This window comes from Oncorhynchus keta, chromosome 23, assembly GCF_023373465.1.
Source record: "Oncorhynchus keta strain PuntledgeMale-10-30-2019 chromosome 23, Oket_V2, whole genome shotgun sequence".
Lineage (NCBI taxonomy): Eukaryota > Metazoa > Chordata > Actinopteri > Salmoniformes > Salmonidae > Oncorhynchus > Oncorhynchus keta.
Window position 1 is genome coordinate 13,005,848 of NC_068443.1, and position 13,722 is coordinate 13,019,569.

The window sequence follows — 13,722 nt, forward strand, 5'->3', positions numbered from 1 at the left end:
CAGCAGTATGGGACTGGGACAGCAATATGGGACTGGGACAGCAGTATGGGACTGGGACAGCTGTATGGGACTGGGACAGCAATATGGGACTGGGACAGCAGTATGGGACTGGGACAGTTGTATGGGACTGGGACAGTAGTATGGGACTGGGACAGTAGTGTGGGAGTGGGACAGTAGTATGGGACTGGGACAGTAGTATGGGACTGGGACAGCTGTATGGGACTGGGACAGCTGTATGGGACTGGGACAGTAGTGTGGGACTGGGACAGTAGTGTGGGACTGGGACAGCTGTATGGGACTGGGACAGCTGTATGGGACTGGGACAGTAGTATGGGACTGGGACAGTTGTATGGGACTGGGACAGTAGTATGGGACTGGGACAGTAGTGTGGGACTGGGACAGTAGTGTGGGAGTGGGACAGTAGTATGGGACTGGGACAGTAGTATGGGACTGGGACAGCTGTATGGGACTGGGACAGCTGTATGGGACTGGGACAGTAGTATGGGACTGGGACAGTAGTATGGGACTGGGACAGTTGTATGGGACTGGGACAGTAGTATGGGACTGGGACAGTAGTGTGGGACTGGGACAGTAGTGTGGGACTGGGACAGTAGTATGGGACTGGGACAGTAGTATGGGACTGGGACAGTAGTATGGGACTGGGACAGTAGTGTGGGACTGGGACAGTAGTGTGGGACTGGGACAGTAGTATGGGACTGGGACAGTAGTGTGGGACTGGGACAGTAGTGTGGGACTGGGACAGTAGTATGGGACTGGGACAGTAGTGTGGGACTGGGACAGTAGTGTGGGACTGGGACAGTAGTATGGGACTGGGACAGTAGTATGGGACTGGGACAGTAGTATGGGACTGGGACAGTAGTATGGGACTGGGACAGTAGTGTGGGACTGGGACAGTAGTGTGGGACTGGGACAGTAGTATGGGACTGGGACAGTAGTGTGGGACTGGGACAGTAGTATGGGACTGGGACAGTAGTGTGGGACTGGGACAGTAGTATGGGACTGGGATAGCAGTATGGGACTGGGATAGCAGTATGGGACAGTAGTATGGGACTGGGACAGTAGTATGGGACTGGGACAGTAGTATGGGACTGGGACAGTAGTATGGGACTGGGACAGTAGTATGGGACTGGGACAGTAGTGTGGGACTGGGACAGTAGTATGGGACTGGGACAGTAGTATGGGACTGGGACAGTAGTATGGGACTGGGACAGTAGTATGGGACTGGGACAGTAGTGTGGGATTGGGACAGTAGTATGGGACTGGGACAGTAGTGTGGGACTGGGACAGTAGTATGGGACTGGGACAGTAGTATGGGACTGGGACAGTAGTATGGGACTGGGATAGCAGTATGGGACTGGAACAGTAGTATGGGACTGGGACAGTAGTATGGGACTGGGACAGTTGTATGGGACTGGGACAGTAGTGTGGGACTGGGACAGTAGTGTGGGACTGGGACAGTAGTATGGGACTGGGACAGTAGTATGGGACTGGGACAGTAGTATGGGACTGGGATAGCAGTATGGGACTGGAACAGTAGTATGGGACTGGGACAGTAGTATGGGACTGGGACAGTAGTATGGGACTGGGACAGTAGTATGGGACTGGGACAGTAGTGTGGGACTGGGACAGTAGTGTGGGACTGGGACAGTAGTATGGGACTGGGACAGTAGTGTGGGACTGGGACAGTAGTATGGGACTGGGATAGCAGTATGGGACTGGGACAGTAGTATGGGACTGGGATAGCAGTATGGGACTGGGACAGTTGTATGGGACTGGGACAGCTGTATGGGACTGGGACAGCAGAATGGGACTGGGACAGTAGTATGGGACTGGGACAGCAGTATGGAACTGGGACAGTTGTGTGGGACTGGGACAGTAGTATGGGACTGGGACAGGGACTGGGACAGCAGTATGGGACTGGGGCTGGGACAGTAGTATGGGACTGGGACAGCAGTATGGGACTGGGGCTGGGACAGCAGTATGGGACTGGGACAGCAGTATGGGACTGGGGCTGGGACAGCAGTATGGGACTGGGACAGCAGTATGGGACAGTAGTATGGGACTGGGACAGTAGTATGGGACTGGGACAGTAGTATGGGACTGGGACAGTAGTATGGGACTGGGACAGTTGTATGGGACTGGGACAGCAGTATGGGACTGGGGCTGGGACAGTAGTATGGGACTGGGACAGCAGTATGGGACTGGGGCTGGGACAGCAGTATGGGACTGGGACAGCAGTATGGGACAGTAGTATGGGACTGGGACAGTAGTATGGGACTGGGACAGTAGTATGGGACTGGGACAGTAGTATGGGACTGGGACAGTAGTATGGGACTGGAACAGTTGTATGGGACTGGGACAGTTGTATGGGACTGGGACAGCAGTATGGGACAGTAGTATGGGACTGGGACAGTAGTATGGGACTGGGACAGTAGTATGGGACTGGGACAGTAGTATGGGACTGGGACAGTTGTATGGGACTGGGACAGCAGTATGGGACTGGGGCTGGGACAGGAGTATGGGACTGGGACAGGAGTATGGGACAGTAGTATGGGACTGGGACAGTAGTATGGGACTGGGACAGTAGTATGGGACTGGGACAGTAGTATGGGACTGGGACAGTAGTATGGGACTGGGACAGTAGTATGGGACTGGAACAGTTGTATGGGACTGGGACAGTTGTATGGGACTGGGACAGCTGTATGGGACTGGGACAGCATTATGGGACAGTTGTATGGGACTGGGACAGTTGTGTGGGACTGGGATAGTAGTGTGGGACTGGGACAGTAGTATGGGACTGGGAAAGTAGTATGGGACTGGGACAGTTGTATGGGACTGGGACAGTAGAGTGGGACTGGGACAGTAGTGTGGGACTGGGACAGTAGTGTGGGACTGGGACAGTTATATGGGACCAGGACAGTTGTTTGGGACTGGGACAGTTGTATGGGACTGGGACAGTTGTGTGGGACAAGGACAGTTGTATGGTACTGGGGAATAAGGTGTGAGTGGGAGATCTTACCTCCCGAAGCTGCTGTTGGACCCTGTTGATGATTCGTAGCCAGTTCTCTCTCGCCCGCAGCGACGGGTCCACCGGCTCCTTGGGCTCCTCATCTACAGGACCACTACAGGTACAAGAACAGGACTGAGAACAACTCCATGTCTGGGTCCCAAATGGCCCTCTCCCAGGGAATACTGGTCAAAGGTAGTGCACTATATAGGGATTAGGGGGTCATTTCAGACGCATATTCATGTTCTTTTTCACAGTCCACCCAATATGGTGGCCCAATAAAACAAATGCCCCTGTTGCTTCCATAGAACAGAAAGGCTAAAAGATTAGAGATTTGGGAGTGGGGTTTACCTCTCAGGGATGGGCTCAACCTCCTCTATGGGGGTGGGGGGGCGGCTCTCGTCAAACCTCAGCTCCTCGTCTTCCATGGAGGGTTCCTCCTCTATGGGGGTGGGGATCCTAACCTCGGGTGGAAGGGATTCGTTTTCCTCTAGAAGGTGTTGGTCCTCCGGCAGGGGGGGTTTGGAATCGGGGCCCTCTGATTGGGGAGTTGTTTGGGCAGGGGGCTGGGCCTGAGAGGGGGGGGCAGTGGAAGGGGTCGGCTGGGAGGGAGGGCCAGTAGTTGTGGACTGGGTGCCCTGAGGGGAAGGGGCCCCGGTGGCAGGGTGAGACGGGGGAATGGAGGAGGCAGACTGGGGCTGGGGTTGTGAGCCTGGGGGGTGAGCCTGGGGTTGTGGGCCTGGGGGTGAGGCTGGGCAGGTTGGGCAGTGGGGAGTCCAGAAGACAGAAAAGATGAGGCCAGGCCTGTTACTGCTGCTGAGAAGGGCTTTGCCATGGAGAAGAAGGACTGGGCTGGTGCTGGGCCGGGGACTGGCTGGGGCTGAGACTGTGGTTGAGGGGCCTGGGTGGGTGGCTGACCCAGGGGCTGTCCTCCTGGAGCCATGGCCGGAGGGTGGGCTTGATTTGGGGCTTGGCTGGGCGGCTGGACGGGTGGCGCCTGATGTTGATGCAGAGAAGGCTGTTTTTCCAGGGGGGGTCTAGAAGCACCGGGGACGTCGAGTGTGGGGGGTGCCGTGCTGGTGGGGGTGGGGGTGTAGGGGACCTCCATATCCTCACTGAGGGTGCCGTCCAGAGGGTAATCCTCATCGTCATAAATCTCGCCCTCCTCTCCTTCATATGTCCCCTCTTCCTCATACAGGCCCCCGTCATCCTCCTCATAGAGGGCCCCCTCCTCACCCCCGTCCTTACTGTAGCCCCCCTCATCGCTGTACCCCCCCTGGGTCTCGTCAGGGTCCCAGTCGGGAGAGCCCTTGCTGTAGGTGACAGAGGAGTGACAGGAGTGGTAAGAGTCGTTCTCATCGTAAGGATCCCTCTCTCTGTACTCCGGGCCGTACTCCTCCTCACTCAGCTGGCTGCTGCAGCGACTCAACTCTGCCGACGACGCATAGCTCCCCGTAGGGCTGGAGAGGAGCGGAGGGAGGAGGAAGAGAAGAGAGGGCAAAAGAAGAGTGGAAGAGTGAGAGACAGGACGAGAGAAAGGTGGAGGAGGGAGGAAGTAGAGACAGGACGAGAGAAAGGTAGGAGGGAGGAAGTAGAGACAGGACGAGAGAAAGGTGGAGGAGGGAGGAAGTAGAGACAGGACGAGAGAAAGGTGGAGGAGGGAGGAAGTAGAGACAGGACGAGAGAAAGTTAGGAGGGAGGAAGTAGAGACAGGACGAGAGAAAGGTAGAGGAGGGAGGAAGTAGAGACAGGACGAGAGAAAGGTAGGAGGGAGGAAGTAGAGACACGACGAGAGAAAGGTGGAGGAGGGAGGAAGTAGAGACAGGACGAGAGAAAGGTAGAGGAGGGAGGAAGTAGAGACAGGACGAGAGAAAGGTAGAGGAGGGAGGAAGTAGAGACAGGGCGAGAGAAAGGTAGGAGGGAGGAAGTAGAGACAGGCGAGAGAAAGGTGGAGGAGGGAGGAAGTAGAGACAGGACGAGAGAAAGGTAGAGGAGGGAGGAAGTAGAGACAGGACGAGAGAAAGGTGGAGGAGGGAGGAAGTAGAGACAGGACGAGAGAAAGGTAGAGGAGGGAGGAAGTAGAGACAGGACGAGAGAAAGGTGGAGGAGGGAGGAAGTAGAGACAGGACGAGAGAAAGGTGGAGGAGGGAGGAAGTAGAGACAGGACGAGAGAAAGGTGGAGGAGGGAGGAAGTAGAGACAGGACGAGAGAAAGGTGGAGGAGGGAGGAAGTAGAGACAGGATGAGAGAAAGGTGGAGGAGGGAGGAAGTAGAGACAGGACGAGAGAAAGGTACAGGAGGGAGGAAGTGGAGACAGGACGAGAGAAAGGTAGAGGGAGGAAGTAGAGACAGGACGAGAGAAAGGTGGAGGAGGGAGGAAGTAGAGACAGGACGAGAGAAAGGTGGAGGAGGGAGGAAGTAGAGACAGGGCGGGAAAAAAGGTGGAGGAGGGAGGAAGTAGAGACAGGACGAGAGAAAGGTGGAGGAGGGAGGAAGTAGAGACAGGACGAGAGAAAGGTAGAGGAGGGAGGAAGTAGAGACAGGACACAAGAGAGTTGGAGGAGGGAGGAAGTAGAGACAGGACACAAGAGAGGTGGAGGAGGGATGAAGTAGGAAATGAGGAAGGAAAAGAAGAGTAAGAAATAGTCATTAACATGGAGGGACAGACAGACATACAGACACTTTCGTAAAGTACACAATATCCAGAGCATCCCTGAGCAATAGTAAAACGCTCTGCTATAACACCTGACTGTGAAGGTAAAACCCACTAAACTGATGGTTAATCGATAAGAGGTAAGCAAAACAGCAGTGTTAGACAGAGAGAGAAATAAATGAGAGAGAGACAGAAGGAGCGAGAAAGAGAGAGACAGAAGGAGCGAGAAAGAGAGAGAGATAAGGAGAAAGAGAGAGAGATAAGGGGAAAGAGAAAGAGATAAAGAGAGAGAGATAAGGAGAAAGAGGGAGAGAGAGATAAGGAGAAAGAGAGAGAGAGATAAGGAGAAAGAGAGAGAGATAAGGAGAAAGAGAGAGAGATAAGGAGAAAGAGAGAGAAGGAAAGAGAAAACGAGAGAGAGAGAGAAAGAGAGAAATAGAGCAGAACAGAAAGCTGACAAATGAAAAAGAACAAGCATCCTCGCAGGGAACAAACACGGGAGGAGTATTTATACTCCATGATAAATGAGGCTATTAAAGAAAGAATGGAGAGAGAGGGAGAGAGGGGGGACATAGGGGAAGAGAGAGGGGGGTGGCAGAGGGAGGGAGAGAGGGGGAGAGAGGGAGGGAGAGGGGGGAGGGACAGAGGAAGAGGGGATGAGCAAAGAAGAGAGAAGGAGAGGAGAGAGGGGGGAGAGGGAGAGTGGGGGAGAGAGATGTGAAGAGGGGAGAGAGAGCAGGAGACCAGGGAGTATACAGACAGAGGAGCAGGAGAGACACACATACCTGATGGCCCTCTGGTGGTAGTCGAGGGGGCCACAGCTGTTGGAAGGGGGGTAGGAGGAGGGGCGGGTCCCCTGGCGGTGCTGCTGGTCTCTGATGGGGTACTGGTGGACGGAGGCGTTGGGCTGAGACGTGGTATAGTAGGGGGGAGGGATGCTGTTACTGGTCTCACTGCGGTAGTCACTGTCTCGGTCATCCACAGCACTGTCTGGGTCCTCATCTGGAGGGGAGAGGAGAAGAGAGAAGAGAAGAAGAGTGGAAAGAAGATTAGAGGAGAGGAGAGGAGTGGAGAGGAGAGGAGAGGAGAGGAGAGGAGAGGAGAGGAGAGGAGAGGAGAGGAGAGAGGAGAGGAGAGGAGAGGAGAGGAGAGGAGAGGAGAGGAGAGGAGAGGAGAAGAGAGTAGATGAGAGGAGAGGAGAGGAGAGGAGAGGAGTGGAGAGGAGATTAGATGAGAGGAGTGGAGAGGAGATTAGATGAGAAGAGATTAGATGAGAGGAGTGGAGAGGAGAGGAGAGGAGATTAGATGAGAGGAGTAGAGAGGAGAGGAGAGGAGATTAGATGAGAGGAGTGGAGAGGAGAGGAGATTAGATCAGAGGAGATTAGATGAGAGGAGTGGAGATTAGATGAGGAGAGGAGATTAGATGAGAGGAGAGGCGATTAGATGAGAGGAGATTAGATGAGAGGAGAGGAGATTAGATGAGCAATGCACACTCAGCAGAATGCTCAAAACCCCTCATTCACAATGCACTCAGCAGAATGCTATCCCAATTAATGTGGACTGTTTCAACACCAACCATAGAACTCCAATAGAGCTCATCTCACCAGGTCACTCAGAGTGCAGTCATAAAAATAGGTCATCTAGATCGGTCACGGCTCTGTACTCCACATCATATACAGTACCAGTCAAAAGTTAGGACACACCTACTCATTCAAGGGTTTTTCTTTATTTTACTACTTTCTACATTGTAGAATAATAAGACATCAAAACTATGAAATAACACATATGGAATCATGCAGTAACCAAAAAAGTGTTAAACAAATCTAAATATATTTTAGATTCTTCAAAATAGCCACCCTTTGCCTTGATGACAGCTTTGCACACTCTTGGCATTCTCTCAACCAGCTTCATGAGGAATGCTTTTCCAACAGTCTTGAAGAAGTTCCCACATATGCTGAGCACTTGTTGGCTGCTTTTTTGTGTGTGATTCTAATGAACTTAACCTCTGCAGCAGAGGTAACTCTGTGCCTTCCTTTCGTGTGGCGGTCCTCATGAGAGCCAGTTTAATCAAAGTACTTGATGGTTTTTGCGACTGCACCTGAAGAAACTTTCACATTTCTTGAAATGTTCTGGATTGACTGACCTTCATGTCTTAAAGTAATGATGGACTGTTGTTTCTCATTGCTTATTTGAGCTGTTCTTGTCATAATATGGAATTGGTCTTTTACCAAATAGGGATATCTTCTGTATACCTACCTTGTCACAACACAACTGATTGGCTCAAATGCATTAAGAAGGAAAGAAATTCCACAAATTAACTTGAAATGCATTTCAGGTGACTAACTCATGAAGCTGGTTGAGAGAATGCCAAGCGTGTGCAAAGCTGTCATCAATGCCAAGGGTGGCTACTTTGAAGAATCTCAAATATAAAATATATTTTCATTTGTTTAACACTTTTTTGGTTACTACATGATTCAATATGTGTTATTTCATTATTATTCTACAATGTAAAAAATAGTCAAGATAAAGATATTGAATGAGTTGGTGTCATATCTGGCCCAGCGTCATCGGGGTTTGGACAGAGTAGGCCGTCATTGTAAATAAGAATTTGTTCTTAACTGACTTGCCTAGTTAAATAAAGGTTAAATTAGGGAAAGGGGGATACCTAGTCAGTTGTTCAACTGAATGTGTCTTCTGCATTTAACCCAACCCTTCTGAAACAGAGAGGTGCGGGGAGCTGCCTTAATCCACATTAATCAATCATAATCATCAATGTTCAGAACCCTGACAAAGGCTGCCAGAGCATAACGCCTCCGTCTAGAGTGTTTTGAATCTATCTCGTCTTGCTGTGTAAACAGTACAGGCATCTTAACCCTTCCCACACAAGCCAGTGGGTTGGAGGTTATTTTTGAGGAGTTTTGCAATATGTTATTATACATACCATCTCTTCATAATCCCATGTCTCTCTCTCCCTCCCTCTCCCCCTCCCCCTTCCTCCTCCTCCCGTCTAAGGCTACTTACTATACAGTAAGTGAATGGAGGTGGATTAGCAACCATTCTAAATTCGCTGCTCTAACCCTAGGAAGCTTTGCTAATCCTCCCCCCCACCCCCCTCCCTCCCTCTCTGTGACAAATGACACCGCTGGTTCTGGTTCTCACTGCAGTTATGAGTCTGATCGAGAAGCCATGCTTGTATGAGACCATCAGCTAATCACAAAGAAGAAGATAGAGAGAGATTGAGAAGAGAGAGGAAGAGAGAGAGAGAGAAAGAGATACAGAGAGAGAGAGAGAGAGAGACCGAGAGAGACCGAGACCGAGAGAGAAAGACAAGAACTGGACAAGAACCTGACACCCTCAGCAAACAGGGGGACAAACATCTACCTAGAGGTGACAGCATTTCCTCCCTCGTATACCCCCCTAGGCACAACTATGACAACATAACCAACAAAAACGGGTCACAACTCCTGTAGCTCTGTCGCGCTGGGTATGTACATAGTCAAAGGCAGGCTGAAAGGGGACTCCTACGGTAGGTACACCTATAGTTCATCTCTTGGCAGTAGTACTGTACTGACTACTTTATCACTGACCTCAACCCAGTCTCTGAGCGCTCACAGTCAGCCCACTGACACCCCTGTCAGATCACAGCAAAATCACAGTCTACTTGAACAGAGCAATACTCAATCATGAGGCAACAAAGCCAAAGGAACTGAGTAATACAAACACATGCTATAGATGGAAAGAATGCAGTGTGGAAACCTACCAAAAAACAATGAGGCAACAACAAATTCAATCACCTTTAGACAACTTCCTGGACAAAACATACTACTGTAATAGTGAAGGTATAAACTTTGCAGTAGAAAACCTAAACATTATATTTGACCTCTTAGCTTCCCTATCAAATCAAAAAATGTCAAGCAGACGATCTAAGAAAATTAACAACAATGACAAATGGTTTGATGAAGAATGCAAAAACCTAAAGAAAGAAATTGAGAAACCTAGTCAACCAAAAACATAGAGACCCAGAAAATCTGAGCACACGCCTTCACTATGATGAATCACTAAAACAATACAGAAATACACTCCAGAAAAAGATGGAACTGCACGTCAGAAATCCGCTCAATGTAGTTCAACAATCCATAGAATCTAATCACTTCTGGGAAAATTGGAAAACACTAAACAAACAACAACACAAAGAGTCATCTATACAAAATGGAGATGTATGGATAAAAATATCTCCAATCTTTTTGGCCCTATAACAAAGAACAAACAGCAAAAACATATACAAGATCAAATACAAATTATAGAATCAACTATTAAAGACTACCAGAACCCATTGGATTCTCCAATTACATTGAATGAACTAAAGGACAAAACCCAATCCCTCCAACCAAAAAGGCCTGTGGTGTTGATGGTATCCTCAATGAAATTATAAAATATAGAGACGACGAATTCCAGTTGGCTATACTTAAACTATTTATCATAATCTTCAGCTCTGGAATCTTTCCCAATATTTGGAACCAAGGACGGATCACCCCAATCCACAAAAGTGGAGACAAATTTGACCCCAATAACTACCGTGGGATATGCATCAACAGCATCCTTGGGAAAATCCTCTGCATTATCATTAATAGCAGACTTATACATTTCCTCAGTGAAAACAATATACTGAGCAAATGTCAAATTGGCTTTTTACCAAATTAGCGTACGACAGACCACGTATTCACCCTGCGCACCCTAAATGACAAACAAACAAAACAAAACAAAGCAAAGCAAAGTCTTCTCATACTTTGTTGATTTCAAAAAAGCTTTTGACTCAATTTGGCATTAGGGCCTGTTATACAAATTGATGGAAAGTGGTGTTGGGGGAAAAACATACAACATTATAAAATGCATGTAAACAAACAACAAGTCTGCGGTTAAAATGTGCAAAAAACACACACATTTCTTTCCACAGGGCCATGGGGTGAGACGGGGATGCAGCTTATCGATGAATTGGTGAGGGCACTAGAACAGTCTGCAGCACCGACCTCAGCCTACTGCAATCTGAAGTCAAATGTCTACTGTTTGCTGATGATCTGGTGCTTCTGTCCCCAATCGAGGAGGGCCTACCACAGAACCTGCACAGATTGTGCCAGACCTGGGCCCTGACAGATCTGTGCCCTGACAGACCTGGCCCCTGACAGACCTGGGCCCTGACAGACCTGGGCCCTGACAGACCTGGCCCTGACAGACCTGGCCCCTGACAGACCTGGGCCCTGATAGACCTGGGCCCTGATAGACCTGGGCCCTGACAGACCTGGGACATGACAGACCTGGGCCCTGACAGACCTGGGCCCTGTCAGACCTGGGCCCTGACAGACCTGGGCCCTGACAGACCTGGGCCCTGACAGACCTGGGCCCTGACAGTAAATCTCAGTAAGACATTAATAATGGTGTTCCAAAAAAGGTCCAGTCTCCAGGGCCACAAATACAAATTCCATCTAGACAACGTTGCCCTAGAGCACACAAAAACCTATACATACCTTGGCCTAAACATCAGTGGCACAGGTAACTTCCACAAAGCTGTGAACGATCTGAGAGACGAGGCAAGAAGGGCCTTCTATGCCATCAAAAGGAACATAACATTTGACATAGATTTAGGATCTGGCAAAAAATACTTGAATCAGTTCGGTTGGTCCGCTCACCAACCGAGAATTGACTAAATGGGACAAACACCAAATTGACATTCTGCATGCAGAATTCTGCAAAAATATCCTGTGTACAACGTAAAACACCAAATAATGCATGCAGAGCAGAATTAGGCCGATACCGGCTAATTATCAAAATCCAGAAAAGAGACGTTAAATTCTACAACCACTTAAAAGGAAGCGATTCCCAAACCTTCCATAACAAAGCCATCACCTACAGAGAGATGAACCTGCTGGTCCTGGGGCTCTGTTCACAAACACAAACAGACCCCACAGAGCCCCAGGACATCAACATAATTAGACCCAATCATGAGAAAACAAAAAGATAATTACTTGACACATTGGAAAGAATGAACAAAAAAACTAGAATGCAATTTGGCCCAAAATAGAGAGTACACAGTGGCAGAATACCTGACCACTGTGACTGACCCAAAATTAAGGAAAGCTTTGACTATGTACAGACTCAGTGAGCATAGCCTTGCTATTGAGAAAACCTGTCTTCTCTTGAGAACCAGATCAGCCTATGTGCACACTGTCCACAAAATGTAGTGGAAACTGAGCTGCACTTCCTAACCTCCTGCCAAATGTATGACCATATTAGAGACAGATCCACAAAGAATTCCAAAACAAATCTAATGTTGATAAACTCCCATATCTACTGGGTGAAATACCACAGTATGCCATACAGCAGCAAGATGTGTGACCTGTTGCCACAATAAAAGGGCAACCAGTGAACAACAAACACCATTGTAAATACAACCCATATTTATGTTAATTGATATATCATTTTAACTATTTGATCTTTTGTGAGCTTAATTTTGACTGTACTTTTTTATTTAAAAAAATCACTTTAGTTTATTATCTATTCCACTTGCTTTGGCAATGTAAACATATGTTTCCATTGCCATAAAGAGAGAGAGAGAGAAAGAGAGAGACGAAATAGTGAAATAGAAAGAGAGAGAAAGAGAGAGAAAGAGAAATAAAGAATTTAAAATATATATATATTTTACCTTTATTTTACTAGGCAAGTCAGTTAAAGAACAAATTCTTATTTTCAATGACGGCCTAGGAACAGTGGGTTAACTGCCTGTTCAGGGACAGAACGACAGATTTGTACCTTGTCAGGTCGGGATTTGAACTTGTAACCTTTCGGTTACTAGTCCAACGCTCTAACCACTAGGCTAGAAGAGAGAGAAAAAGAAAGAAAGAAAGAAATAGAGAAAAAAATAGAGAAAGAGAGGAATAAAGAGAGAGAGAAAGAGAAAGAGAGAGAGAGAGCGACTAATAGAAACAGAGGGTGCATTAAAGTGCATTAACTCACTTTGTTGTTCTCCCCACAGACTCCAGTTACCTACAAAGAAACAGAATGTTTTAGGATGAATTCTGAAACATTCTGAATATGACAGTATCTAAATGACTTAATGGGTTTTAGAACACTTTAATTGAACTGTTTGCACTGATGGTATGTGTGTCTTACTTACTGCATAGTATGCTGTGCTAAAGTAAGGGTACTTTTAGGTGCAGACTGCCATGCATTGTTATTGGTAGGAAATGTTTTCATGCCAACAAGGAGGCTAGTTTGCTGAGGTCTCTGCTTGTCTGAGTGTGTGTGTTTGTGTGCGCACACATGTGTGTGTGTGTAGGAAGACACAGTGGGGGCTGGCTGTCAGACAGCTAGAGTCCTAGTCCGTCCCGCTCCACTTATCCCCCCCCCTCGTGGTGTCAGTTAGTAGACAAACACTCTGACTGACACCACCAGAAGCACTCTGATTGACACCAACAGAAACACTCAGACTGACCACCAGTAACAATGACTGACACCACCAGAAACAATGACTGACACCACCAGAAACAATGACTGTCACCACCAGAAAAAATGACTGTCAACACCAGAAACATTGACTGTCACCGCCAGAAACAATGACTGTCACCACCAGAAATAATGACTGTCACCGCCAGAAACAATGACTTACACCACCAGAAACAATGACTGTCAACACCAGAAACATTGACTGTCACCGCCAGAAACAATGACTGTCACCACCAGAAACAATGACTGTCACCACCAGAAACAATGACTGTCACCACCAGAAACAATGACTGTCACCACCAGAAACAATGACTGTCACCACCAGAAACATTGACTGTCACCACCAGAAACAATTACTGTCACCACCAGAAACAATGACTGACACCACCAGAAACATTGACTGTCACCGCCAGAAACATTGACTGTCACTGCCAGAAACAATGACTGTCACCGCCAGAAACAATGACTGTCACCGCCAGAAACAATGACTGTCACCGCCAGAAACATTGACTGTCACCGCCAGAAACAATGACTGTCACCACCAG

The 13,722-nt window shown here is 48.5% G+C and overlaps 1 protein-coding gene across 1 annotated transcript in view; it reads right to left on the reverse strand.

Moving 5' to 3' along the window:
* Positions 1–13,722, reverse strand: part of LOC118402489 (protein unc-13 homolog A-like) — a 113,744-nt gene that overhangs the window by 60,912 nt on the left and 39,110 nt on the right. Inside the window, exons 8-12 of the mRNA XM_052477407.1 lie at positions 12,689–12,718; positions 6,466–6,682; positions 3,529–4,488; positions 3,380–3,487; positions 3,041–3,143 (exon numbers count right to left, since the gene is read on the reverse strand). Coding sequence (XP_052333367.1) covers positions 3,041–3,143; positions 3,380–3,487; positions 3,529–4,488; positions 6,466–6,682; positions 12,689–12,718 — 1,418 coding nt within the window. The remainder of the gene's footprint in view (positions 1–3,040; positions 3,144–3,379; positions 3,488–3,528; positions 4,489–6,465; positions 6,683–12,688; positions 12,719–13,722) is intronic.